Consider the following 27,828-nt stretch of genomic DNA (forward strand, 5'->3'; position numbering starts at 1 on the left):
GTTAAACACTCTCTTTTTGGGCAAAACACTCCCTTTTTGGGAAAAACACTCCCCTTTGGGTAAAACACTCCCCTTTTTGGGTAAAACACTCCCCTTTGGGTAAAACACTCCCCTTTTTGGGTAAAACACTCCCCTATTTGGGAAAAACACCCCCCTTTTTGGGTAAAACACTCCCCTTTTTGGGCAAAACCCTCCCTTTTTTGGGTTAAACACTCCCCTTTTTGGGTAAAACACTCCCCTTTTTGGGCAAAACACTCCCCTTTTTGGGAAAAACACTCCCCTATTTGGGTAAAACATTCCCTTTTTTGGGTAAAACACTCCCTTTTTTGGGTTAAACACTCCCCTTTTTGGGTAAAACACTCCCCTTTTTGGGTAAAACACTCCCCTTTGGGTAAAACACTCCCTTTTTTGGGTAAAACACTCCCCTTTTTGGGCAAAACACTCCCTTTTTTGGGTAAAACACTCCCCTATGTGGGTAAAACACTCCCCTATTTGGGTAAAACACTCCCCTATGTGGGTAAAACACTCCCCTTTTTGGGTAAAACACTCCCCTTTTTGGGCAAAACACTCCCTTTTTTGGGTAAAACACTCCCCTTTTTGGGTAAAACACTCCCCTTTGGGCTCTGCAAACCAAGGGAATCCCTGCAGATTTTTATTGCTTAAAATCTACAGACAGGAGGAGAACTCCAGTGCAAACACAGCAGCAAACAGTGCCCTCTGGGGGTGTCACCTCCCCGTTTGTGCCACCTCCAATTTGTGTCACCTCCCCATTTGTGTCACCTCCCCGTTTGTGTCACCTCCCCAGGGTGGCTCTGGGCTTATTTAGGGGGCTGAGGAGCAGAGACTGGGGGCTCGGGGGGGCCTGGGATGGTGTCACCTTTGGGACAGTGCCACCATTTGGGGTGGCATCACCTCGGTGCCAGTGTCACCCCTGGGATGGTGTCACCTTTGGGACAGTGCCACCATTTGGGGTGGCATCACCTCGGTGCCAGTGTCACCCCTGGGATGGCGTCACTCTAGGGATGGTGTTACCTTGGGAATGGTGTCACCCTTGGGATAATGCCAACCTTGGGGTGGCATCGCCTCGGTGCCAATGTCACCCAGGCAGGTGTCACATCAGGGCCGGTGTCACCCCGGGGCAGGTGCCACCCCCAGGCAGTGTCACATCAGAGCAGAGCCCGCTCACCCCTGGCTCTGCTCTCTCTCCTCAGCAGCTCCGGGCTCAGTCTCGGGAGGCAGCGATGCGATCCACCTGCAAAAGGGACCGTGAAACACCAACTGCACCCGAAAAGGGACCTGGAAACACTAAATCCACCTGCTAAAGGGACAGGGGCCCCTGAAAACAACAGATCCACCTGCAAAAGGGACCATGAAACACTAAATCCACCTGCTAAAGGGACAGGCGGCCCTGAAAACAACAGCTCCACCTTCCAGGGCTGGAAATCCAGGGGTGGGATTCCAGGGTTGTGCCACCCTGCAGAAATGAACCCATGAGGAATGGGGTGGATTTCCAAGGGTGGAATTCCAGAGATGGAAATACAGCGGTGGAAATCCAGGGGTGGAAATCCAGGGCTGGAAATCCAGAGATGGAAATCCACGGCTGGAAATCCAGGGATGGAAATCCAGGGGTGGAAATCCAGGGGTGGAATTACAGAGATGGAAATCCAGGGGTGGAAATCCAGGGCTGGAATTCCGGGGTGGAAATCCAGGGCTGGAAATCCAGGGCTGGAAATCCAGGGGTAGAATTCCAGGGGTGGAATTCCAGAGATGGAAATCCAGGGGTGGAATTCCAGGGGTGGAAATCCAGGTGTGGAATTCCAGGGGTGGAATTCCAGACTTCGAATTCCAGACATGGAAATCCAGGGGTGGAAATCCAGAGGTGGAAATCCAGGGCTGGAATTCCAGAGATGGAAATCCAGGGGTAGAAATCCAGCGGTGGAATTCCAGGGGTGGAAACCCAGGTGTGGAAATCCAGGTGTGTAATTCCAGAGGTGGAAATCCAGGGGTGGAAATCCAGGGGTGGAAATCCAGGGGTGGAATTCCAGGGGTGGAAATCCAGAGGTGGAAATCCAGGGGTAGAAATCCATGGGTGGAATTCCAAGATGAAAATCCAGGAGTGGAAATCCAGGGGTGGAATTCCAGAAATGGAAATCCAGGGCTGGAAATCCAGGGGTGGAATTCCAGAGATGGAAATCCAGGGGTGGAATTCCAGGGGTGGAAATCCAGGGGGGGAATTCCAGGACTGGAATTCCAGACATGGAAATCCAGGGGTGGAAATCCAGCGGTGGAAATCCAGGGGTGGAAATCCAGGGGTGGAAATCCAGGGGTGGAATTCCAGGGGTGGAAATCCAGGGGTGGAATTCCAGAGATGGAAATCCAGGAGTGGAAATCCAGAGATGGAAATCCAGGGGTGGAATTCCAGTGGCGGAATTCCAGAGATGGAAATCCAGGGGCTGGAAATCCAGGGGTGGAATTCCAGGGGTGGAAATCCAGGTGTGGAAATCCAGCACTGGAAATCCAGGGGTAGAATTCCAGGGGTGGAAATCCAGAGGTGGAATTCCAGGGCTGGAAATCCAGGGGTGGAATTCCAGAGATGGAAATCCAGGGGTAGAATTCCAGGGGTGGAATTCCAGAGATGGAAATCCAGGGGTGGAATTCCAGGGGTGGAAATCCAGGGGTGGAATTCTAGGGGTGGAATTCCAGACATGGAATTCCAGGGGTGGAATTCCAGAGGTGGAAATCCAGGGGTGGAAATCCAGGGGTAGAATTCCAGGGGTGGAATTCCAGAGATGGAAATCCAGGGGTGGAATTCCAGAGGTGGAAATCCAGGGGTGGAAATCCAGGGGTGGAAATCCAGGGGTGGAATTCCAGAGGTGGAAATCCAGGGGTGGAAATCCAGGGGTGGAATTCCAGAGATGGAAATCCAGGGGTGGAAATCCAGGGGTGGAATTCCAGGGGCGGAAATCCAGGTGTGGAAATCCAGCGCTGGAAATCCAGGGGTGGAATTCCAGGGTTCTGCCACCCTGCAGAAATGAACCCATGAGGAATGGGGTGGATTTCCAAGGGTGGAATTCCAGAGATGGAAATCCAGGGGTGGAATTCCAGGGGTGGAAATCCAGGGCTGGAAATCCAGAGATGGAAATCCAGGGGTGGAAATCCAGGGCTGGAATTCCGGGGTGGAAATCCAGGGGTGGAAATCCAGGGCTGGAAATCCAGGGGTAGAATTCCAGGGGTGGAATTCCAGAGATGGAAATCCAGGGGTGGAATTCCAGGGGTGGAAATCCAGGTGTGGAATTCCAGGGGTGGAATTCCAGACTTCGAATTCCAGACATGGAAATCCAGGGGTGGAAATCCAGAGGTGGAAATCCAGGGCTGGAATTCCAGAGATGGAAATCCAGGGCTGGAAATCCAGCGGTGGAATTCCAGGGGTGGAAACCCAGGTGTGGAAATCCAGGTGTGTAATTCCAGAGGTGGAAATCCAGGGGTGGAAATCCAGGGGTGGAAATCCAGGGGTGGAATTCCAGGGGTGGAATTCCAGAGATGGAAATCCAGGGGTGGAATTCCAGGGGTGGAAATCCAGGGGTGGAATTCCAGAGGTGGAAATCCAGGGGTAGAAATCCATGGGTGGAATTCCAAGATGAAAATCCAGGAGTGGAAATCCAGGGGTGGAATTCCAGAAATGGAAATCTAGGGCTGGAAATCCAGGGGTGGAATTCCAGAGATGGAAATCCAGGGGTGGAAATCCAGGGGTGGAAATCCAGGGGTGGAAATCCAGGGGTGGAATTCCAGAGATGGAAATCCAGGGGTGGAAATCCAGCGGTGGAAATCCAGGGGTGGAAATCCAGGGGTGGAAATCCAGGGGTGGAAATCCAGGGGTGGAATTCCAGACATGGAAATCCAGGGGTGGAAATCCAGAGATGGAAATCCAGGGGTGGAAATCCAGGGGTGGAATTCCAGTGGCGGAATTCCAGAGATGGAAATCCAGGGGTGGAATTCCAGAGGTGGAAATCCAGGGGTGGAAATCCAGGGGTAGAATTCCAGGGGTGGAATTCCAGAGATGGAAATCCAGGGGTGGAATTACAGAGGTGGAAATCCAGGGGTGGAAATCCAGGGGTGGAAATCCAGGGGTGGAAATCCAGGGGTAGAATTCCAGGGGTGGAATTCCAGAGATGGAAATCCAGGGGTGGAAATCCAGGGGTGGAAATCCAGGGGTGGAATTCTAGGGGTGGAATTCCAGCGCTGGAAATCCAGGGGTGGAATTCCAGGGGTGGAAATCCAGGGGTGGAATTCCATACATGGAAATCCAGGGGTGGAATTCCATACATGGAAATCCAGGGGTGGAAATCCAGGGCTGGAAATCCAGAGGTGGAAATCCAGGGGTGGAAATCCAGGGGTGGAATTCCAGGGGTGGAAATCCAGGGGTGGAAATCCAGGAGTGGATATCCAGGAGTGGAAATTCAGGAGTGGAAATCGAGGGTTGGAAATCCAGGGCTGGAAATCCAGGGGTGGAATTCCAGAGATGGAAATCCAGGGCTGGAAATCCAGCGGTGGAATTCCAGGGGTGGAAATCCAGGGGTGGAATTCCAGAGGTGGAAATCCAGAGATGGAAATCCAGGGGTGGAAATCCAGGGGTGGAATTCCCGGGGTGGAATTCCAGAGATGGAAATCCAGGGACTGGAAATCCAGGAGTGGAAATCCAGACATGGAATTCCAGACATGGAAATCCAGGGGTGGAATCCAGGGGTGGAATTCCAGACGTGGAAATCCAGGTGTGGAAATCCAGGGCTGGAAATCTAGGGGTGGAATTCCAGACATGGAAATCCAGGGGTGGAATTCCAGAGATGGAAATCCAGGGGTGGAAATCCAGGGGTGGAAATCCAGGTGTGGAAATCCAGGTGTGGAATTCCATACATGGAAATCCAGGGCTGGAAATCCAGGGGTGGAATTCCAGAAATGGAAATCCAGGGGTGGAAATCCAGGGGTGGAATTCCAGGGGTGGAAATCCAGGGGTGGAAATCCAGGAGTGGATATCCAGGAGTGGAAATTCAGGAGTGGAAATCGAGGGTTGGAAATCCAGGGGTGGAAATCCAGGGGTGGAATTCCAGAGATAGAAATCCAGGGCTGGAAATACAGCGGTGGAATTCCAGGGGTGGAAATCCAGGTGTGGAATTCCAGAGATGGAAATCCAGGGGTGGAAATCCAGGGGTGGAAATCCAGGGGTGGAATTCCAGGGGTGGAATTCCAGAAGTGGAAATCCAGGGGTGGAAATTCAGGGGTGGAATTCCAGACATGGAAATCCAGGGGTGGAATTCCAGACATGGAAATCCAGGGGTGGAAATCCAGGGCTGGAAATCCAGAGGTGGAAATCCAGGGGTGGAAATCCAGGGGTGGAATTACAGAGGTGGAAATCCAGAGGTGGAATTCCAGAGATGGAAATCCAGGAGTGGAAATCCAGGGCTGGAAATCCAGGGCTGGAATTCCAGGGGTGGAAATCCAGGAGTGGATATCCATGAGTGGAAATCCAGGGGTAGAATTCCAGGGGTGGAATTCCAGAGATGGAAATCCAGGGGTGGAATTCCAGGGGTGGAAATCCAGGGGTGGAATTCCAGGGCTGGAATTCCAGACATGGAAATCCAGGTGTGGAAATCCAGGTGTGGAATTCCAGAGATGGAAATCCAGGGGTGGAAATCCAGGGCTGGAAATCCAGGGGTGGAATTCCAAGGGTGGAAATCCAGGGGTGGAATTCCAGACATGGAAATCCAGGGGTGGAAATCCAGGGCTGGAAATCCAGAGGTGGAAATCCAGGGGTGGAAATCCAGGGGTGGAATTCCAGGGGTGGAAATCCAGGGGTGGAAATCCAGGAGTGGATATCCAGGAGTGGAAATTCAGGAGTGGAAATCGAGGGTTGGAAATCCAGGGCTGGAAATCCAGGGGTGGAATTCCAGAGATGGAAATCCAGGGCTGGAATTCCAGGGGTGGAAATCCAGGGGTGGAAATCCAGGGGTGGAAATCCAGGTGTGGAATTCCAGAGATGGAAATCCAGGGGTGGAAATCCAGGGCTGGAAATCCAGGGGTGGAATTCCAGGGGTGGAAATCCAGGGGTGGAATTCCAGAGATGGAATTCCAGAGATGGAAATCCAGGGCTGGAAATCCAGGGCTCTGCCACCCTGGCGTTCCCTGACCACGGCACCCGGGTGGGTTTCAGCCCTGAGCCCCTGCCCTGCCCTGGCCCCCGGGCTCCAGCCCAGCCTCACCCAGCCAGGAGCTGTGGGATGTGGGTGACACTCTCTGGGCACGGCCAGGGACAGGCTCTGCTGTCCCCATGATCATTAAATAATAATTCAGTGAGAATTATGGTAGGTGAAACACGAGAAATGAAATGCTGAACCTGACCCACAACAGCCCCACTGTTCAGCCCTGAGCTTTTCTGCTCTGTCCCCCCAGCCCTGAACCTCCCCAGGGGTCACCTCTGTCCTCAGTGCATTCAACTAAAGACCAGCAGCTCCATTTGGTTAATGTAGGGCACTTGATTTTATTCAAAGGGTGAGATACAAAAACAGTAAGCAAAGAGACAAAACCCAAATGATAATAAACACTACAGACAGAATAAAAGACATCTCCTAGAGCACACGACAAACACAGTCTGGTCCCACAGCCCCAGCCAGCTGGATATGTACAGCACAGAATCTACAAGGGACAAATGTGGGTTTGCCACTCAAATCTCTATTTACAGAAAATGAATTGAAGGCAAATAAAGTTTTCTTTCCTTTTTTTTTTTTTTCCTTTTTTTTTTTTTTTTTTTTTTTTTTTGCCAACCCAAATACTTCTGTTTCTTCTTCTTCCTGTCCTGGTGAAGAGGAGAGACTCCATGCTTTGAGGCAATTTGGTACATTCAGGCAGGATCTAAAATCAGCCACAGCTAAACACTGACCTGCTACTTGAGCTATTTAATTTCATCCTCTCCCTCCATCCACCCAACTGTGGGTGCCTGCAGTGCAATGAGCAGAGCAGAGCTCCCAAATCAGCCCAGCTGGTGCCACAATTATCCCATCATTAATGATTTTACTGCACTAGAACTCCCTGCCCTTTGTCTTGCTGCTTAAATAAAATTATAATCTTCACTTGCGTGAGACCTCGGTGGCTTGGAAACTGAATGTTTGGAATCCAAAGTCAGGATCAAACTGGCTGTTCAAGTGCAGAGAAACTGGATTTTTATTACCTTCCTAGAGAGGCAGGGATGACTGCAGAGGGCAGATTTCATTTAAAAGGGAGGCTGGGGAGGAGCCTCCCTCACCAGAGTCTGCATTTCTGTCATTCCTCTGCTGTTCTGGCTCTCTCAGCAGCTTTTGGGGCAGCAGGAGATGCCCTGCCCAGCCCCGGGCACTGATGGGCTCTGCACAGAAAATCTGGGGAAGAAAAAACTGCCCAGAGCCCTTCTGCATCACAGCCAGGGGGGAAAAATACCCAAAAAAACCTTTCTGGCTGCAGCAAATTCCATGTGCAGCTTAACTGGAGTGTGGAATCGGGGTGAGAACTGCTGGGCAGAAAGGTGGGCTGAGCTTTGGGGAATTAAAACCTCCTCACACCAGAATAATCTGTGACAGCAAAGGGCTCTGGAGGTTTGTGTTTACCTGTGGCTCAATTTTAGAGACAGGACTGCTGAATGTTTCAATCCCTCAGCGAGGCAGGAGAGGATTTCACTGGCTCAGTAAGCAAAACATTCATTTGGGAGAGCAGAAGGCTGACTGGCTGTCAATAAATACCACGAGACACCCTACAAGTCTTTTCCTAAGGGGAAGAGGAGCATCATCCGTTCAGAGATGCAACAGGGGGGCAGAATGAGGTAAGGAAAGGCAGAGAGAGTCCTTTGTGCATTCCCACTGCACCAACAACGACAACAACAACAACGGGGTGTGGCAGGGAAATCCCTCAGAGAGCTCAGCACAACCACGCTGGACACTCCCAACTCGGGTCTTTGGTCCCCTTGGCTCTCCCCAAGGTGCCACAGCCTGCACTCAAACTCCTGCACTAAAATTCTCCAGGGCTGGCTGGCCCAATGCTCTGTGCCAGGGGGACAGAAGAGGGCCCCCCGTCATCCCCTCGTGGGGCTTTTAATGAGTGTTTATTAATTAATATTAATGTGTAATTAATATTAATTAACAGGCGCCGTTCTGAGAGCAAAGGATGGGGCACTGCACATCCCTGGGCCAGGACCCAGCCCTGCAGGGCTTTGGGAGGAGGAAGAGGAAGAGGAGGAAGATGGGGAGCTCTCTGCCACTGTGAGCACTGCACAATTTGCTTTCCCCTGCACTGAAGGGCACAGCTGTGGCAGGGCAGGGCCTCACACACACGGAGCTTTTGCTGACCCAAAATGCAGCAATTTCCACTTTTTGCTCTCAAGCAGACGCTGGCAGCACGGCGTGCTCACAAACCAACAGTGGGACAGGTTAATAAACACAGGCTCTGGCTCTGAGGGGCTTTTGCAGGCACTCAGCATTTCATTTCATCAACTGAAATTCATCTGGGCACTGAACTGAACTGGAGAGTCCCTGGGGGTTTATAAAACACAGAATTCCAGAGAATCTTTAGGAGCAGCCCCTGTGCCAGGGGAACTGGGCACTGCCCATTTGCCAAAGCCATTTCTCAGGGCAGTAAATCACCTGGAACACCCCCAGCACTGTTTCACACCTTGTGGCACGGTCTGACAGTGCCTGTGGAGAGCCAATTCAAATCCCAGCAAAGGGGGACGAAATTCACCTTTGCACATGAGGAAACACACAATAACTGCCCTTTGGTGACTCTGGAAAGTCAGGTTTTCAGTCCTGAAGGGGCATTTGCTGTGCCATTCTGAGTATTTTCTGCGGCATTTTGAGTATTATTTTCTGTGGCATTTTTGATTCCCTTCAAGCCTGTCACGGACATATTACCAAGGTAATTTCTTTAGGTAATTCCTTAACTACCAAGGCAATTTTCAAAGGTTATTTCTGTCGTGTTTATGGAGCCTTTTTATGCCCTTCAGGTGTGTTGAAGTCACAGAGCTGGGTCACCCCAGGTGTGTCACATCCAGATGTGTCACATCCAGGTGTGTCACACAGCTGGGACACTCAGAACTGTCACATCCAGGCGTGTCACACTCAGATCTGTCACACCCAGGTGTGCTCCCAGTTCCAGGGGAAACCCTCAGCACAGCACAAGCTCCCCTTGCTTTAACAGCCCCAAGCAGCAGCAGCAGCAGCAGCAGCAGCAGCTCAGAGCCAGCCCTGCCACCCCTGTGCCCCCAGCCCTGGCCCTGCTGGGTCCCCCTGGCCACAGGATTGTCACCTGCCCTGGGTCTGGCCTGGATTAAACCCCTCTGGAGCAGCAGGGCCTTACCCAGGCTCTGCTGAATCCCCTCCTGCTCCTGGGGCAGAGCTCAGCCCAAGGTTTGCCTGCACTGGTGAAATTCCTGTTGCAGCTGTGTGTCCTGCTGTCCTGCTGTCCCCACAGGACACTGAGGATCCTGCAGAGCTCTCCCAGCAGTGCCTGGGCTCAGCCAGAGTAACCCCTCACCTACAGCACTCAGCAATCTTTAGGAAAACCATTGAACATCTTTCATGGAAGCCTATTGATCAAAATAAAAAAACCAACCCCAGAGCTATTGATGGAGCACGTGGAATCAACGGGACAATCACTAATGCAATGGAATTGTGGTGATCTTGTACACAAACAGCGGTTTACCAAAATAAGATTTACCTAGGGGGCTTTAAAATCGAGTTATTTTGGTACCAAAAAAAGTCTTTTCATTTAATTCCCCTTTGCCCCTATGAGTCAGATGATCTTTCACTCTACAGTTACGGACTTGGCCAGATTTCTTGGAAAATCAACCTGCAGAGAGGGAGGAGAAAGAACAGGCTGGTGAGAATTTACACACTTGCTTTGTTTGTTTGTTTGTGCAGAGCTCTGTAACCTGTGGAACGCTCTGCCTTCCAACTGAAAACAATCCAACACATTTTCACCTTCATTTCCTACCAATCAGTGCAGGGAATAAAACTCCACAGCCCTGATTGCTGCAGCCCCTGGGCCAGAACTGAACATGGTCACACCCAGCCCTGCAGCAGCCCCAGCAGTCACAGACATGTTTTATGAAAAATCCTTTCCTTAGGATTTTTTCCTCCTGAGAAGCTGAGAAGCCTCAGGAACAAAATGCAAACAATGGTTATCTGCTGCTGTGGGATGCAACAGGTGCATCTGTGATTGGTCTCATGTGGTTGTTTCTAATTAATGGCCAACCACAGTGAGCTGGCTCGGACAGAGAGTCTGAGCCACAAACCTTTGTTATCATTCTTTCTTTCTTCTTCTATTCTTAGCTAGCCTTCTGATGAGATCCTTTCTTTTATTCTTTTAGTATAATTTCAATATAATATATATCATAAAATATATATTATATAATAAAATATATATTATATATTATAATAAAATAGATAATAAATAAATAATAAAATATAATATATTGTTAATAAAATATAATATATAGTAATGTATATTATATGTAATTAATATATAATATAATATAATATAATATAATATAATATAATATAATATAATATAATATAATATAATATAATATAATATAATATAATATAATATAATATAATATAATATAATATAATATAGTATAATATAGTATAATATAGTATAATATAGTATAATATAGTATAATATAGTATAATATAGTATAATATAGTATAATATTATATTATATTATATTATATTATATTATATTATATTATATTATATTATATTATATTATATTATATTATATTATATTATATTATATTATATTATATTATATTATATTATATTATATTATATTATATTATATATATCCTATTTTGTGATATATATTATACATAATAATTATCATATATATTATATTATTATACATACTATTTCTATTTTAATGATAATATATACCACTCCTGAAAGATGGAGTCAACATTCTCATCCCTTCCCTCATCCTGGGACTCCTGCGAACGTGGTCACACCCAGCCTTGCAGCAGCCGTGCAGCATCCGCAGCCTTGCAGCATCCCCCAGCCCCGCAGCAGCCCCGCAGCAGCCCCGCAGCCCCCCTGCAGCCCCCGGGAGGGTGCAGCACTCACGTCGTAGCCGCGCAGCACGGCCAGGTGGAAGGCCAGCAGCTGCAGGGGGATGACGCTCAGGATGCCCTGCAGGCAATCCACCGAGTGGGGCACTTTGATCGTCCTCTTGTTGTTCTTGATGGTCTCGATGTCCTCCTTGTCGCAGATCACCACGGGCCGGCCCTGCAACACAGGGCAGGGGCTGGGGGGGAGCACATCTGGGGGGTTCTACCCCGAAGGGAAGCACATCTGGGGGGTTCTTCCCCGAAGGGAGGCACATCTGGGGGGTTCTTCCCCAAAGGGAGGCACATCTGGGGGGTTCTACCCCAAGGGAAGCACATCTGGGGGGTTCTTCCCCAAAGGGAAGCACATCTGGGGGGTTCTTCCCTGCCAGCGGCAAAATCTACTGCTTAATTGAGAACCAAGCAGCTTCACATTGAACCAAATTTAGAACCAAATTTAGAACCAATGGGACTTAATTTAGAGCCAAACAGCTCCACGTGCCCTGGGGGGTATTTAAGGGTCTAACAGACCATGCCAGGCTTCTGCAATTGCTGCAAGGGCTGCTGTGAGATGCCCAGAGCACCCAGGTGAGCAGTTTCTGTCAAAAGCAGCCCTGCAGACACCCAGGCCAGCAGTTCCTGCCAGGAGCAGCCCCTCTGGAGCCCTGCAGACCCCTCCCAGCCCTCACCTGCCGCGCAATGACCTGCTGCAGGGCGTTCTGGCACTTGGCATAGGTGTGGTCTCTCATGATGATCATGATCACAGGCATCAGCTTGTCCACCAGGGCCAGGGGCCCGTGCTTCAGCTCCCCAGCCAGGATCCCCTCCGAGTGCATGTAGGTGATTTCTTTGATTTTCTGCAGGGGGGCAAAGGATTCATTTACACTTTGAGCCACCTTGTCGTGGTTTTCAACCAGCTCTGTGGATTCTTTAATCCCAGAACCTCACCAAGGCTCCCTCCCCAGCTGCACCTGGAGCCAGGTGTGGTGCACAGAGGTCTGAAATGTGGCTCTGTGAATTCCTTAATCCCAGAACCTTACCAAGGCTCCCTCCAGACACGTGGCATAGTGGTAGCCCCGTCCCATGATGAGCACAGACTTCTGGTGGTACAGCTCCGTGGCCAGCTTCTGGATCTCATCATCCATGCTCAGCACCTCCTTGATCAGGTCTGCAGGGGAGGGAAAGCCCAGCCTGAGTGTGCTCACACCCCAGTGACCCCCACAGCCAGCAGGGACCGTAAAACCCCGGGCTCAGAGCTGGACTGGACAGCTTGGTGGCCTGGGGACACCTGAGAGAACGCGGCCATGAGGAATTGTGACAGCTCTGCCACCCTCCCTGCCCAGACCCAGCCCAGAATGGGTTCCCTTTGCCCAGACCCAGCCCAGCTGAGCTCCCCCTGCCCCAGGCCCTACCTGGCAGCCCCTTGAGCCCCCTCATGATCTCCTTGCGCCGCTCCTGCATGGAGATCCTGTCGTCACACATCATCAGGGCAAACATCACCAGGGACACGAACTGGCTGGTGTAGGCCTGCGGGGGACACGGGAGGTCACTGCTGCACCACACACGGCAGATCTCAGCCCAGATTTTGATCTCCAAGTGGCAGCTTTGGCTCCCAGAAATGGACCTGGGCTCACCAGGCAGAGCTCACCAGTGATCCCCTCACACCCCAGGGGATTCGGACACAACAACCAAGGTTTTCTATTCCATATCCCCTGATTTTCTATTCCATATCCCCTGATTTTCTATTCCATATCCCCTGATTTTATATCCTACATCCCCTGATTTTCTATTCCATATCCCTTGATTTTATATCCTACATCCCCTGATTTTCTATTCCATATCTCCTCTGATTTTATATCCCATATCCCCTGATTTTGTATTCTACAACCCCTGCTGACTGCCAAGCCCCGCTTTGTGACCAGCTCTGGAGGCTGGGATGGCTCTGGTGGAACCCAGAGAAGCTCTGGAGGCTCTGAAGGAACCCAGGAAAGCTCTGGAGGCTCTGCAGGAGCCCAGACAATCTGCTTTTGTTCTGCCTGCTGGGGATTGGAGCTCTCTGCTGGCACAGCACCCAACGTGCCCGGGCTGCTCAGAATATTCTCCAAAGGAAGTTCTGGGCCACCTCAGGGCAGAAACTTCGCAGGTTGTGATTTCCTCTGTGCACAGCTTTGGTGCCTCCCCACATGGCCAGAGGAAAAATGAAAAACGCCATTTCTGTCCAGGCTGAAAACAACAGGACAAACAGCTCCTTCAAGAGTTTCTTGTAAGAGACTCATGAATTTTCCATGATCAAATTCCCCATGAACTGTTAAACCCAAATGTGGTTTTTGGCTGAATTTATGTAACAGATTGACATCATCTCGCCTCTAAATTTAACTGAGCCAAAGCAGATTTCAGCATGCAGGAGCACTTCACCCAAACGAAAGGCAGCAAAGTGAGTTCTCTCATGCTGCCTCTCCCCCAGCCAGAACAATCCTGTTAGCTGGACACAAACACTGGGGTTCTGTAAAAAACATTTTCCCCATTTGTTAAAGGGACAGTTTTAATATCCCATTTTCTTTGGAAAAGCACACCCAGTGAGGGAGCTACATGCAGACAAAGTTTCCTTTATCTTATCTAAAAAAATAAAAATAAATAAAAATTTTTAAAAAAGGAAAATGAAATAAAAAATAAATCAAAATATAAAATATAATAAAAATTAAAAGTAAAACAAAAACAAATAAAAATGAAATAAAACAACTAAAAATAAAAAAAATAAATAAAATAAAATAATTTTTAAAAATAAAAAATATTAAAACAAAATAAAAATAAAATTTAAATTTAAATTAAAAAATAGAATTAAATAAAACAAATTAAAATCAAATAAAAATAAAATGAAAAATAAAATAAAACAATTAAAAAATAAAATATAAAATAAAATAATAAAATACAAAATAAAAATAGAATTAAATAAAACAAATTAAAATAAAATCAAATAAAAATAAAAATAAGATCAAATAAAAATAGAACCTAAAAGAAAATAAAAATAATAAACTAAATTTTAAATTAAAAATATTAAAATAAAATAAACAAAAATAAAATAAAAATATAATTTCAAAAATTAAAAATACATAAAATATTAAAATAAAAATTTAAAATAAAATAATGACATAAAATAAAATAATGACATAAAATAATGACATAAAATAATGACATAAAATAATGACATAAAATAATGACATAAAATAAAAAAATGATATAAAATAAAATAAAATAAAATAAAATAAAATAAAATAAAATAAAATAAAATAAAATAAAATAAAATAAAATAAAATAAAATAAAATAAAATAAAATAAAATAAAATAAACAACCCAAAGGCAGCCCAGGCCGTGGGGCTCCCCACCTTGGTGCTGGCCACGCCGATCTCGGGGCCCGCGTTGATGTGCACCCCGCAGTCGGTCTCGCGGGAGATGGAGCTGCCCACGGTGTTGGTGATGCCCACGGTCAGGGCTCCCCTCTCCTTGCAGTACCTCAGGCACATCAGCGTGTCTGCAGTCTCCCCTGGGACACGGGGACACAGGGGGGACATGGAGGCCTTTCAATAAATCCCTCCTTTATTCTGTAACTCAGCTCTGGGTCACCTTGCCAAGGCACCAAGAGCACCCGCCCAGTCCCGCAGGGAGGCACCAGAGTGTGCCCTGTGCCCCCCGGGGCAGAGCAGGGCAGGGCAGGGGGTGCAGGGGGCGCAGGGTACCTGACTGGCTGAGGAAGAAGCAGACATCGTCCCTGAACACGGGCGTGTTCCTGTCCAGGAAGTCACTGGCCAGCTCCACCATGACAGGCAGCTCCGTCAGCTCCTCCAGCACCTGCCGGGTCTGCGCGGGAGGGCCAGGAAGGCAGCGGTTATTACATCATGGTTATAAAAGCACAAAAAAGCCTTCTAGCTGCCACACACGCTGGAAAATATTACTGTTAAACTCCATGTGACAATTAGTGCTGGACCAGACTTTAATTACTTATATTGCCCACACTGCAGTCACCACCAACCCCTGGGAGAAGCAACCTTGCCTTGGCACCACCACCAGCTTTATATTTAATAAAAATTCACCTGGGCAGGGAGGTATGGGGGTAAAACTCATTGGCCTGTGGGGCCAACTCCTCCCTCAAATGGAGATTTCTCTAAGTCAGTCTCACAGGTTACATAACCCTGCACATAAATTATGCAATGCTGGGTGTCCTGAGTGTGTCCCAGCCCGAAGAACCCAAATCCCCACCTACAGCCAGGCCCTGCTGGACCCCACCTGGCCCCTGCAGCCCCGCACTCACTGCCACTCCTGCGTGGTAGCTGGTGCCACAGGCGATGAGGATCAGGCGCCGACACCTTTGGATCTCCTTGATGTGATCCTTGAGCCCCCCCAGGTTCACTGTGGGCAAGAGCAGAGAGCCCAGTCAGGGTGAGCAGGGAGGAGAGGCTCCCAAAACCACTGGTGCTAACAGAGTGTCACCATCTCCATCACCAAATGTGCAAAAACCCACCAGAAATGGGCCCTTGCCAGCAGCACATGCAATTCTGGAGGCACTGTGCCACAGATTTCATTTCACATGGGATTCTGCAGGCACTGACACAGATTTCATCCCATCCCAGCAAGATTTCCACCCCTCCCTCCCCTGCACCCACTGTGGACACTCAGTGAGGGAGGCTCCAGCTCAGTTACCTGTGTAATCATCAAAGTTGACCCTTCCTCTCATGGTATTAACAACAGATTCTGGCTGCTCAAATATTTCCTTCTGCATGAACGAGCTGAAGTTACCTATGAAGAAAGATAGAAAACAAATTAGAACACTTTACCTCCTGGTAACTCAAATTTTAAATTACTTCCTGCTAGTTGCCGTTTTTCCTGTGGACACAGAGAAAAGCTTGGACCAGCCAAAGATCATTAAACTGATTTTCTGCCAAAACACCAGCTCATGGTGAGAGCTTGATTCCAGCTTCTGGGAGGTGTCAGTGAAGGGCAGATCCAGACTGGCAACTTGGTGAGGGATCAGTCTGGGTTAAAAACCAGAAGGCTCCAAGCAGGAAAAAAGCAAAATCCTCAGCCCCACAACTCTCCTCATAAGGTGTCAATGACTAGAAGGGAAGTCCCATGACACGTGAGAACTTTTTTCCCCATGAGGATGCTCCAGGCACCAGACCAGGCTGCGGCACCTCCAGAGGTGCTCCAGACCGGAGCAGAGCCTGTCCCCGCTCGGGGCAGGGTGGCCCAGGGTGACTGCAGCCCCAGTCGGGCAGGGAGGCAGGCAGGGAGCAGCTCTCACCCTTCATGATCTGCTGCAGCTCCATCTGCAGGGTCTGCACGGCCCGGCCCGGGTGGTCGCCGGCCGTGCGCTTGACGCGGTGGATGGACAGACGGCCGTCCACCACGGCCGCCACGTCGTCGTCCTCCAGGAAGATCACGCGGTTGGTGTGCTCGATGACGGCGCTGTGGGGACACGGGGACATCGCAGCCGGGCTCAGCACACCCCTCTGGGGCTGCCCGAACCCTGCCAGGGGCCCGGAGAGCCTGGCACGGAGCCCTGTGACTTTGATTTTAACCCATGTTAAAAATTACCAACCTTACATGAAGAATTACAACCACGACAGTTTAAGTAGAATGACAGTGAATTTATCACATAGAATTTGGGGGGTTTTTAGAATGGGAATTCAGGAGGCAAAATACAGCAATCTGGGCGTGTCCAGCCTTTCTCCTTCTTGTTCTTGGCCTCCATCTCTCGCTGTGATGGTGGCACTTACAGATTGGTTTGGAGTGGAAGCTCACTCTCTGACAGAGGTGATGGGTATTGGGAAGTAATTGTAAATATTGTACATGTAGTTTTTAGTATAAAAAGATAACACTGCCCCAGAGGCAGGCAGAGTGCCTCAGTTTGTCCTGCTGAATGGACCTCAGCTGGACAGGAGAAAGAATTTTATAGATAATTATACTATACTATCCAGATATATAATATACTATATTATATAGTACACAATATATACTCTATTATATTATACTATTAAGATATTATTATACTATATTACATAGTATATATAATATGCTATCTTATACTATACTATTCAGATATCTATTATACGATACTATATTATATATATACTCTATTATACTATACTATTAAGATATCTATTATACTATATTATATAGTATATAACATATACTCTATTATACTATACTATTAAGATATATAACATTTATAGTATATTATAATAGTATATTGCTGATGGTGCAGAGATCCCTGGAGAATCAACACAATTCTCCTCATAATTAGCACCTGGCCTGCTGATTTAGCTCAGGACTCCCTCAGGTTTCCTATCCCTGGGAAATCTTAATCAGAAATGAGCCTCAAGAATGGTAACGCTCTGTTCCAAGGCCAGTGCTCGTTATTTTAACAGCAGCTCTGTTTTGATTAGTATTTGTAAAGTAATTCACACAGAAAACCCCAGCCTCCCCATGCCTTGTTCCTTTAAACAGGACATTTCCACCCACACCACCAGAGGAGCAGGAAAACCCTACCTGGCATCAGAAGCAAAGTAATACTCCACAGCTTTCTCCTCCACGGGGAAGAGGCAGGTGGTGCTGTCCACTCGGGACAGGTTGCAGCTCCCCTTCTTGTCCTTCCCTAGGAGACAGGAGGCTCAGGGGCTGCCCAGGTGACAGCCCTGGGCACAGGTGACACCAGCAGAGCCCCCAAAGCACGGTACCAACATGAAGCACTATTTTCACGCCTGCACAGCAAAAGGGGCAGCAGCACTTGGGCCCATCCTCAGCTGGCTTGCAAGAGTTTGATTGCTTTTTAATAAGTCTGCAAGTGTGTTACTGGTGTGTCTGAAATGTAGAGCAAAGTATCAGGAGAAAATCCAAATTAATGTTTTGTGTGGCTCCACGGGCAGAGAATTCAAGGTGCTTTATGAGCAGCCACATTTCCCCATTAAACCTGCCCCGTTATCATTTTAAGTTTCCTCTCTGGAATGGAGCAGCACTGCTCCTTCTCTCTCTGTTACCCTCAGCACTGGGGGAACTCTTTGTGCGCCCACCCTGAGCACCACAGGTGGAACCCAAAGCCATTTCTGTCTGCCTGATCTCAGTGTCAGACGCAGCTCAGGAAATCCAGGATGAGGAGCTCGGCCTTGCTCCTGCACAGCAAACACAGGCACCTCAGCTGCTCAGGAAACCACCCCTGTGCTCATCAGGGCACACAGGACTGAGAGCCAGCTTGGGGAAAAGCTGTGCCCAAAGTTCAGCCTTTCACCAGGGATCCTTCCTGGAGTACTCTGGAAATTCCCAACACTGTCTCCTCCTCCTCCTCACTGCTGCTCGGTGCTGGAGCTCATCAGGGATGCAGATGAGGCACCCAACACCTACTGCTCAGCACCAGCCTCCAGCAGAACTATTTGCCAGTCATTGTGCAGGGTATGGGGAGGGAGGGGGTGGATTAATCAGCTTATCTCCCAAAATGGGACCATTGCTGAAGAGCAGCACCACTGGAGTTCCTCCATTCTATATTTATTGCACAACCCTGGTGCTGTTTCACCTACCAGACACTGATCTGATTCAGTGATGCAAGCAGAGCTCGTGGTGCTCTGGCTCCCACTTCTGCAGGTGAAAATGTGAGGGAAAAATACTGCTTTCATGTTGCTACTCAGTGAGGAAGAACCATTCAGAGCCTCCCAGCTCAGTTATCAAGTCAGTAAATGAGGAGAACAGCACCTTTGCTGCTGAGCTGAGGCAGGACAGGCTGATTTGGTGCTGAGAAGGGACAGAGCAGAGCTGCCAGTGGCCACTCCCCATCAGAAACACCCAGACCTGATCAGAACATGCAAATTTGGGTTCTCAAAATAGAGCATTCCCTGCATTGCCTTCCTTATGTGGCACTGCTTTCCTGCACGAGGGATTCTGCAGGTGCAGGCACATCCTCCCCTGCCAGAAAAGGCTCTCCTGCCTCAGATGTGAGCTGGGCTGGCTTTAAAGCCCTTCAGGACAGTGACAGATGGTTCCCCTGATAGATAAATGCACAGGGGAAGGCAGGCCCAGCTCAGACTCTCACCATGCCCAGGGGCAGGACAGGGCTCTGACCACCCAAACCACACCAGGAATTTTGGGCAGTGCTTGCAGCAGCCTCCTGCTTTAGCAGGGTTTGTTTTTAGGGTAATTCACTGTTTCCTCCTGCAGCCAGAGCTGCAGGAACACTCAGGACAAGCTGCACTGTCATCAGTTTTTGCACATATGCTGAGCATTATGTCCCAATGCTGGAAGTGGGATGGCTGGATTTTCCTGTGTGCTGCTCGTGGTGTTTCTGATCAAGAAGGAATTTTGATTTTCCCACATGTTTCACTGCATGGAAAGCAACAGCCACATATTAAAAAGACAATGCATATTTATGATTCCTTTCCTAAGGAGCTGGAGGATTTGTCTGAAATTTTAAGTGTTAGCTTTTTTCTCTGGTGGGCACCTTCCTCCATTTTTATGGATATTCCATCAAAAGAATGATCCATAGATTGTACAGCTGGAAGTGCAATTGGAAAAAAAAAACAAAAACAAACAAACAAACCAAATTTGAGCTATTCAATAAAAAACCACAGTGTTACACAAATAGATTAATGTTATTGCTAATCAGCCAAAAGGCAGAGCTGCTGGGACTGGCTCTTGCAGCAGGACAGGAGCAGGTCCTGGGGATGTGCTCTGTGGATTGGGGTTAGGGTTGGGGTTTAGGGTCAGGTTTGGGGTTCAGTTGTCCCCACTCACCTGTCCTGTACAGCATGGGGATGTGCTCTGTGGGTTTGGGTTAGGGTTGGGTTTAGGGTCAGGTTTAGGGCTGCCCCACTCACCTGTCCTGTACAGCATGGGGATGTGCTCTGTGGATTGGGGTTAGGGTTGGGTTTAGGGTCAGATTTAGGGCTGCCCCACTCACCTGTCCTGTAGAGGATGGGGATGTGGGTTAGGATTAGGGTTAGGGTTGGGGTTTAGGGTCAGGTTTGGGGTTCAGCTGTCCCCACTCACCTGTCCTGTACAGGATGGGGATGTGCTCTGTGGATTGGGGTTAGGGTTGGGTTTAGGGTCAGGTTTAGGGCTGCCCCACTCACCTGTCCTGTACAGGATGGGGATGTGCTCTGTGGGTTTGGGTTAGGGTTGGGTTTAGGGTCAGGTTTAGGGCTGCCCCACTCACCTGTCCTGTACAGGATGGGGATGTGGTCTGTGGACAGCTTGTGCTCGCTGCGCACGCCGATGAGCAGGGGGCTGCCTCTCCTGCAGGGACACAGGGACAGCTCAGCCCTGGGGACACCCCCACGGCCCCCCCAGGCCTTGTGCCCCCAGAGCAGCTGCTGCAAACACTGAAACCATCCCGGGATGAAGAACACGAGGATGGGAGGAACCTGGATCAGGGATGGAGAAACTCCCCCAGAGTCAGTGCAGCCCTGAGCAGGGACTGCCCTCACTGCAGCCCTGAGCATCCCCCAGAGTCCCCCTGAGCAGGGACTGCCCTCACTGCACACACCCACACACAGCTTTTGGCACTGCTGTTGGAAAGTGGGACAGAACCCCTGCACACGAGGCTGGCCCACATTCCAGGCCAAGAGGAGGAATTGTCCAAGTGCTGCCACAGGGGCAAGCACAAAGGAAAAGGTAAAACCATCTCCTTTCAGATCACCCCCAGAGGATGCCAAAACAAAGCTGCTCCAGAGCAGGTGTGCTACAGCTGGTCACTAAGACATTTCCAAAACATTTCTGGGAGCTTTCTGCTATGACAGTTGGAAAACAAGAGAAAGGACATGAAAAACAACAACCACCCTCTCCCCAGCACATACAGTGTGATGAGAATGATCTCCACTCTAACTTGGGGGTACAGAAACAAGCACCAGGCAGGGGGCAAGAATGTTCCTTCCCATGGCACACTCACCTGGTACCGACTGCCTGCCCAGGGTAATGAACACTCTTGAACACAAGGGCAAAAGCCCCTTCCTGCAACAAGAAACACAAATTTCAGCTGAGGCCCAGGCACTGTTTCAGTGCTCCCAGCACAGAAACTGCTCCTGTGTCTCTGTGGACACACCCAAGAGGTTTCAGAGATGTTTCCAGAACTGCCTGCAGCTCCAGCCCCCCCATGCTGGAAGGATTTCCCTCCCCTGAGCCTGGCAGTGCATCCTCAGCCACTGAAGGAGCCTCAGACTGCCCTGGCTACCCCAGGGGCTCCTGCTCTAGCTCAGGGTGCAGTCAGGGGACCTGCAGAGGCAAAGATCTGCCAAAAGCAGCCCCAGAAGGGAGGTGCCACAACCCTCCAGCAACAGGAGTTCCTGGCAGGTAACCCTGGGGGGAACTGTGCTGGGTCCTGCTCCTGCACACAGGCAGGGAGGGAGGCACAGCAGCTCCCAGCAGGGCTCAGCAGCAACCCTGGGCTGATGGAGCTTGGGAAGGACTGGGAGCCACACAGACTGTCCCAGGTTGGGGTTTTGGGAGGGATTGGGAGCAGCACAGACTCTCCCAGGATTTCTGGAGCTCTGGGAAGGACTGGGAGCAGCACAGACTGTCCCAGGTTGGGCTTTTGGGAAGGACTGGAAGCAGAACAACTCTCCCTCCCCACTCCCACCAGCCCCGCCGTGCTGCAGCAGCCCCGGGGTGCAGGGGGTGTTTCTGGGCTGTGTGCCCCCGTGCCCAGTGCCCCCCCAGTGTTAGTTACCAGCTGCTGGATGACCCTCTCCACCAGCGTGGAGAAGCTGATGTCGTCGCTGTCGCGGTTGTCGTACATGTACTTGACCAGCTTGACGATGCTCTCCGTGTCCGTCTCCGACTCGAACTCGTAGCCCTTGCTCTCCTGCAGGGACAGCTCCTGTGGCTCTGCAGCTCCTGCCTCCCCTCCTTGCCTTGCTTTGCTCTTACTACTCCCTGCCCTTCACCTTGCCTTTAGCTTCTTCTTCCTTTTTTCTCACGCTTTTCCATTTCTCTGCTCCTGCCTTCCTCCCTCACCTTTCCTTTTTCTTCCCTTCTCCCTTTCCTTTCTTTCCCCCTTCCCTTCCCTGGGGTCACTCACCAGGAACTTCTGCAGGTCCTTGTAGTTGGTGATGATGCCGTTGTGGATGACAATGAACTCTGGGGACACAGGAAAGGCCCTGCTCAGCCCCAGCCTGCCAGCAGCTCTCCCGCGACACCCAGGGCCGGCAGCGACCCCAGGAGGAGCTGCAGAGGATCCCAGGACCCCCAGAACCCCCAGCAGCCCCCCAAGACCCCCAGCAGCCCCCCAGGAGCCCCAGCAGCCCCCCAGGAGCAGCCCCAGACCGTTGTTCCTGTCGGAGCGCTGTGGGTGGCTGTTCACCGGTTTGGGCTCCCCGTGCGTGGCCCAGCAGCCCCCCAGGAGCAGGCACAGCCCCCCAGAACCCCCAGCAGCCCCCCAAGACCCCCAGCAGCCCCCCAGGAGCCCCAGCAGCCCCCCAGGAGCAGCCCCAGACCGTTGTTCCTGTCGGAGCGCTGCGGGTGGCTGTTCACCGGTTTGGGCTCCCCGTGCGTGGCCCAGCGCGTGTGGGCGATGCCCAGGTGCACGTCAAACTCGATGTCCAGGTCCATGTCCTGCTGCTCTGCACAACAAAGGTTCATCCTGAGGGGCTGTCCGTGTGCCCCGGGAGCCTCAGCAGGACCCGGGGGATGCAGGACAGCAACGCTGGCAGGGCCAGCAAACCCCACAGGACACAAATCAGGATGGAAAAGGCCTTTGGGATCATCAAACACCAACCAAAACCTCAGGGGGTTTGAGGGACACACAGAGAAAACATTCCTTGCATTCCTCGCTGTGCCAGAACCAAAAGCAGCCCCTAAGGGAGAAGCCCAGCCTGGGCTGCTCCTTGCCCTCCTGTCACCTGCACACCCCCATGGTCATTCAGGCACCCCTAACCCCTGTCCCTCCAAAGCTAACATGAACATCAATGTTTCTTTGGGAAAAATTATTTCTTTGGGAAAAAATATTTCTTGGGGAAAAATTATTTCTTGGGGAAAAATTATTTCTTGGGGAAAAATTATTTCTTGGGGAAAAATTATTTCTTGGGGAAAAGTACTCCTCTTACTCCACGAGTGTTTCCACAATCTCTTTTAAACTCTGTATCCTGATGTTTTCTTTCATGCTTTCTTTTCAAATCTCCCTTCAGGAATGCTCTGTCCGTCCCCTGTTTCTGTACCACACATCCCACCTCATCTGGGCTTTCTGGCTCCTGGTTTACACTGAGATTACACTGAGTTTACACTGACTCACCTCCCCCCTGGGACACTCAGCACTCTGTGCCCCAGGTGAACACAAGAATGGGTTAAAAAGACTCCAATTTCACCAACACAGCAGCTTCTGAATGTGAAGCTGAGAAGAAAAGATCTCCCCACCCTCAAACAGCCTCTATTCGCCTCTCCCAACACCTTCGTGCATCTCTGCACTGAGCTCAGATTTAATGAATTAAGGTTTAAATAAAGGGCAGAAAGAGATTCCTACAGGGAACAGGGGGAGGTTGCTACAGGTTTCTCCTTCTGCCCAAGCTCTAGGTGTGGATAATTATCTCCTGCTAATTCCTCTATCCCCAGCTCAAGGAGCTTTTTGGTTGCTCATTTTGGAGTTTTTCCTGTTTCCCACGATGGATTTCAGGTCTGTTTTGCTTTAGTAGGATGCAAATCATTTATCTTGGAAAAACCAGGATTTCTCTGTGACTTCACACCAATAGCCAGAGGACCACCAGGCTCTTCACAGCTCAACCCTGAGCATTGACACCTCTGGAAATTCGTGTTTGTGGCTAAAACAGGGGATATTCAAACCAAAAACGAGGGAAGGGAGGAAAGGGAGACACTTACTGTGAACCTCTTCATCCAGAGCCTTCACCTTCCCCGTCTGCTTGATAATGTGGATTTTGCCAGCATTGGCCTCCCAGTCTTTGTCATTTCCTCCATCCAGTCCCACACCTGAACCCCCCCGTGGGACATGGAGAAAGAGTTAGCACAGTATTAATAATACTGTCATATGATTACTGTAATAATATTGCAGTATTACTAATACTGCAATAACTTCTGCACATGGAGAAAGAGTGCAGAGGTTTTTGTATTTTCAGGTTTTTCAGTATTTTCTGTCAAAAAATTCTGCCCTTTTTGATTCCTCCTGAGCCCTTTCTCCAAGAGCTGGCCTGCCACATAAAGGCAAGAAACCCTTTAGATTAGAACTAAGATTAGATTAGAACTAAGCTTTCACTTTGCATCATGTCGGTATTTTTAAAACCATTGGGAAACAAAAGAAAAAAAAAAAAAAAAACAAAACCCAAAAAAACCCCAAACAGACAAAAAAAAAGCCCAAACACAAACATCAAGAACGCTTACAGAAATCTGTATATTGAAGTTAATCCGAATCTCTGACCACGGGCACATCCAGTTTGTGTCCCAGCTTTCCTCAGCAGCAGAGGGTGGCAGAAAGCACTCCCAGCACCCCAGGAAAAGCCCCCAGAGCCCCCCAGGAGCCCCAGCAGAGCCCAGGGGTACCTGCAGAGTCATAGCCCCGGTACTCCAGGCGCTGCAGCCCCTTGATGAGCGTCTCCAGGATCTCCCTCCTGGTCCGGGGCACATGGTAGTTCAGGTAAGCAAAGATGCCTGCGGGGGAGAGAGAGGAGGGTCAGCACCACCAGAACCCAGCTCAGGTGGGCACCAGTGCCACCCCATGGGCACCAGTGCCACCCCATGGGCTCTGTGTGGGCACCAGTGCCACCCCATGGGCACCATTCCCACCCCTGGCACACCTCTGGAACTGGGAAAGGAGCACTGGGACACCTCTGGAACTGGGAAAGGAGCACTAGGACACCTCTGGAACTGGGAAACAGGCACTGGGACACCTCTGGAACTGGGAAACAGGCACTGGGACACCTCTGGAACTGGGAAACAGGCACTGGGACAGCTCTGAACTGGGAAAGGAGCACTGGGACACCTCTGGAACTGGGCATGCAGCACACAGGACTCTGCATGTGTGGACTGGAAAGAGCAGCCCAAAGCATGTCAGCTTATCAGGCAGCTCTTGAACCACACTGAGATGCACAGAAATAAGTTCTCTCCAGTGAAATCCCTTGAACAATATAATTTAGAATGTAAAGCATTTCCTTTCTTGCTGGTTTGCCTTAAACACCTCAGCTGGGGAACCACCAGAACAGGCATTCAGCTGTTCTGACACTCAGCTCTCTCACTGATTTTTAACACTCAGGTACAAATCCTATGTAAATAATTCCCTATAAAGAGTAGGTCATTTTAACAGAATAACATTCCCAACAAATGGGCATTATTGATTTCTACAGCTGACAGCCACAATACTACTTCTGAGAACTTTATCTTCCTCATGAACTTTTTTGGAGCTCAGGTTCCTTAATTTCACATTCCCAGGCAAACGAAATGCCTTTACCCCTCGCAGGTAAATGACTGAGATACTTGAAGGAATTGCTTCTTGCAATCCTTTCCCTACAAAAGCAGAAAAGCCCTCAGGCTGGCTTTACTCCCAAATTCCTTTTCCTATTACTGTTCGCTCATTTCCATAGACCTTGTTATCAGTACATCCACCAGGCAACTCCAAGGGATCCTTCATCCCAAAACTGCTGCTCAGCCCTGCTGGAGGACCTCCTGGAGTCCCAAAATGTCCCTTTTTCTGCCCTTTTTCTGCTACTCCTGACCCGAATTCTGCTGTCCCACACAATTCTACCACCCCAGACCCAGAACCAGACCTGAACTCTGCCATCCCCTTTGCTCATTAAATCCAGCCGTGGCAGATGACAGGCTTACTGATTTACAGAACAGCCCTGGAAAAACCAGTTTCCTGAAGCGTCTCACAGATGCCATTGAACTCTCAGAGCAAAGCACACCCGGCTCACACCTGGCCAGGTGCTCACACTGCAGGTGTGTGACACACAGCCAAGGACAAAGCCAGCTTTTCTCTGTTAGAAACAAACCCCAGCACACGCAAACAGTGCCCACAGCAGGCACCAAGACACCTGGAGGCTCCTTTCCTTCACCTGTCCAGCAGCACCAGCCCATCAGATTTTTAAGGTCACAAACCTGAAGATGAGGCTGAAGACACTGCACTGACCACTCCAGTCTGGAGGCTGGAATCCCTTCAGTGTCACAGACTGAGAAATCTGAGATTTCAGGTAACAACAGCACCATTGTCACATTTATCTCTTTTAAAACCCATCTTAACCTTTCTGTGTGAATGGGATAAAACTCTGAAGGCAGGATAAAGCCAGGTTTGTCCATCCCCAGCCACAATTCCATGACAGAAATGTTGTGTTTGAGCCCTGCAGCTGCCTGGGAAATCAGGGTCCAGGATACAACCCAGAGCAACCCTCAGAGACAATAATCCCCGGTGCTTTTCTCACTCTTCCCATAAAATGTGTCAATATCCAGGAAGAACTTCACTTGTATCCAAAAGTGGGGAAACGCCTCAAATCCCGAGCACAGCTGGGGAACTGCCCGGCGCTTCACGGCAGAAAAGACAAAGAGCAGAATGTAAATATTGCACATTTCAAAGGCCAAACCCCAAATACAGCAAGCACGAGGCACCAAAACCACCCCTATTCTTGCAGCAGACTATTTATAATAATAATTATTCTTTCTATTCTTAGCTTTGCTCCGCTTTGTACTTTCAAACACGAATTAACACGGTGTTAAATACGAGCTGAGGTATGAGCCTCTGACTGATTCTCCACAGCTTGACAGCTTGAAGGCAACGCCGGTTCCATCCCACAAAAACAATGAGAGAAATGGCAACTTGCACATTAAGTGTAAAACGCACAGTCCCGCTGAGAGCATAATTTTGCACACAAAAATGCAGGGAAGGGAAAAAAGAAAAAAGAAGGTAGAGTGGAAAGAAAATAGGGAAATTCCAAGAGAGTGCTGTTGCATAAATTTCCATGGAAAACCAGGAAGGGATAGGAGAAGGATAAATGACATTCCTGTGCGTGAGGGATGGGCAGGGTGGCTGCACTGCCATGGGCAGCGGAGTGGAAGGAGAGGAGAACCAGAACCAGGACCAGGACCAGGACCAGACCGGCCCCGGCTCGGGCCGAGCTCGGGCACGGTCCGGCACAGCCGGGCCAGGCCGGACCCCTCCGTGCCACACCGGGCCAGCCCGGACCGGCCTGCGGAGCGCAAATTACCGGAGCAGCAACGCCTAAAACCACCCCCGGCACCGGGTGGGAGCGGCGCCCCCGAGAGCAGCGGAGCCGCGGCTGGAGCGGCCCCGGAGCGCCCCTTCCCCGGGCCGGCCCTGCCCGCCGGAATCCCCCCGGCGTCCCCGGGCACAGCGGCCCTTTGTCCCCACGCTCCGCCGGCAATCGGCCCTTTAAACCCCCGGCACGGAGCGAGCCGCCCGCCGCACTCGGGATAACGGGGCCGGGCCGCGCTCCCCTCAGCCGGGCCGGCCGTGCCCGCGTCCCCGCCCGGCCGCGGCCTCAGCGCGCCCGCCCCGGCGGCTCCTCCCGCCGTGCCGGGGCCGGGCCGGGCCCCGCGGCGCCCCCGGGCCGGTGCTCACCGCACATGGTGCGTCCCGGTCCGCAGCCGCGCTGTCTGTGCCGCCGGGGCCGCGCCCCTCGCGCCAGGCCCGGCGCAGGCCCCGGCCCGCCCCGCCCCGGCCGCGCCCGCCATTGGCCGCGCCGCCCGCCCGCCCCGGGACGTGGCAGCCGCTGCCGGGGCCGCG

At 50.3% G+C, this 27,828-nt stretch overlaps 1 protein-coding gene across 5 annotated transcripts; it reads right to left on the bottom strand.

Moving 5' to 3' along the window:
- Positions 1 to 622: 622 nt before the first annotated feature.
- On the bottom strand, positions 623 to 27,743 carry GFPT1 (glutamine--fructose-6-phosphate transaminase 1). 5 transcript variants are annotated; one of them, XM_063175362.1, is made up of 21 exons: positions 27,664 to 27,743; positions 24,639 to 24,746; positions 23,964 to 24,071; positions 22,589 to 22,714; positions 22,174 to 22,232; positions 21,823 to 21,957; positions 21,046 to 21,107; positions 20,314 to 20,393; positions 19,600 to 19,653; positions 17,664 to 17,769; positions 16,417 to 16,580; positions 15,816 to 15,911; positions 15,427 to 15,524; positions 14,855 to 14,975; positions 14,504 to 14,661; positions 12,533 to 12,647; positions 12,161 to 12,288; positions 11,810 to 11,977; positions 11,140 to 11,301; positions 1,016 to 1,252; positions 623 to 946 (listed from the first exon to the last, which is right to left on the bottom strand). In XM_063175362.1, the coding sequence occupies exons 1-20, from the start codon at positions 27,668 to 27,670 to the stop codon at positions 1,223 to 1,225; spliced, it is 2,085 nt and encodes a 694-aa protein (XP_063031432.1). In that variant the 5' UTR covers positions 27,671 to 27,743; the 3' UTR covers positions 623 to 946; positions 1,016 to 1,222. The 5 variants fall into 5 exon arrangements, with proteins under 5 accessions (XP_063031432.1, XP_063031434.1, XP_063031431.1 ...); XM_063175364.1 differs by lacking the exon at positions 19,600 to 19,653; XM_063175361.1 differs by lacking the exons at positions 623 to 946; positions 1,016 to 1,252 and adding an exon at positions 6,508 to 9,864.
- Positions 27,744 to 27,828: the final 85 nt, after the last annotated feature.

This window comes from Melospiza melodia, chromosome 23, assembly GCF_035770615.1.
Source record: "Melospiza melodia melodia isolate bMelMel2 chromosome 23, bMelMel2.pri, whole genome shotgun sequence".
Classification (NCBI taxonomy): Eukaryota; Metazoa; Chordata; class Aves; order Passeriformes; family Passerellidae; genus Melospiza; species Melospiza melodia.